The 723-nt window shown below is 59.9% G+C and overlaps 1 protein-coding gene across 1 annotated transcript; it reads left to right on the forward strand.

The window, feature by feature from the left end:
• Window positions 1–6: 6 nt before the first annotated feature.
• On the forward strand, window positions 7–586 carry LOC122193386 (calponin-1-like; the record flags this gene model as incomplete). The annotated part of the gene is made up of 3 exons (XM_042894161.1): window positions 7–137; window positions 225–291; window positions 380–586. Coding segments are annotated over 3 exons (405 nt in total), but the record flags the coding sequence as incomplete, so codon positions are not given.
• Between the last annotated feature and the right edge of the window lie 137 nt (window positions 587–723).

A 723-nucleotide genomic window follows, 5' to 3' on the forward strand; every position in this document is an offset into this window, starting at 1 on the left:
CCCCCCCCCCCTAAGCTGGCACAGAAGTACGACCCACAGACGGAGCGTCAGCTGCGCGTCTGGATCGAAGGAGCCACCGGGCGCCGCATTGGGGACAACTTCATGGATGGCCTCAAGGACGGCGTCATCCTTTGCGAGTACGACCCCGATTCCCCCTGACCCCAACCCTCAGGTCGCTCTCTCTCAGGTCACGACCTTTCCGTGACCTCTGACCTCACTTTTAGGCTCATTAATAAGCTGCAGCCCGGCTCGGTGCAGAAGGTCAACGACCCCGTCCAGAACTGGCATAAGGTGAGGAGAGGAGGGGGGGGGGGTCCTAAAAACAGGGCAAAATGGGGGGCAAGCAAAGGGCAGAACCCAATGCTGACATCATTGGCAGCTGGAGAACATCGGGAACTTCCTGCGGGCCATCAAACATTACGGGGTGAAACCCCACGACATCTTTGAGGCCAACGACCTCTTTGAGAACACCAACCACACGCAGGTGCAATCCACCCTCATCGCCCTCGCCAGCCAGGTGAGGCCGAGCGACGAGGCAAAGGGCCTTGGGGGGGATTGGGGGGATACAGGGGAGGGGGCTGCAGGGGTGCTGAGAGGGAGCCTGAGCTGGTTTAGGGGTCTTTGGGGGTGCTAAGGGGGATCCCAGGCTGTTTTAAGGGTCTTAAAGGGTGCTGACAGGGATCCTGAGCTGCTTTAGGGGTCTTTGGGGGTGGTAAGAGGGAT

This window comes from Lagopus leucura, unplaced genomic scaffold (assembly GCF_019238085.1).
Source record: "Lagopus leucura isolate 7727_CA_CO unplaced genomic scaffold, USGS_WTPT01 27969-0_obj-0_obj, whole genome shotgun sequence".
Lineage (NCBI taxonomy): Eukaryota > Metazoa > Chordata > Aves > Galliformes > Phasianidae > Lagopus > Lagopus leucura.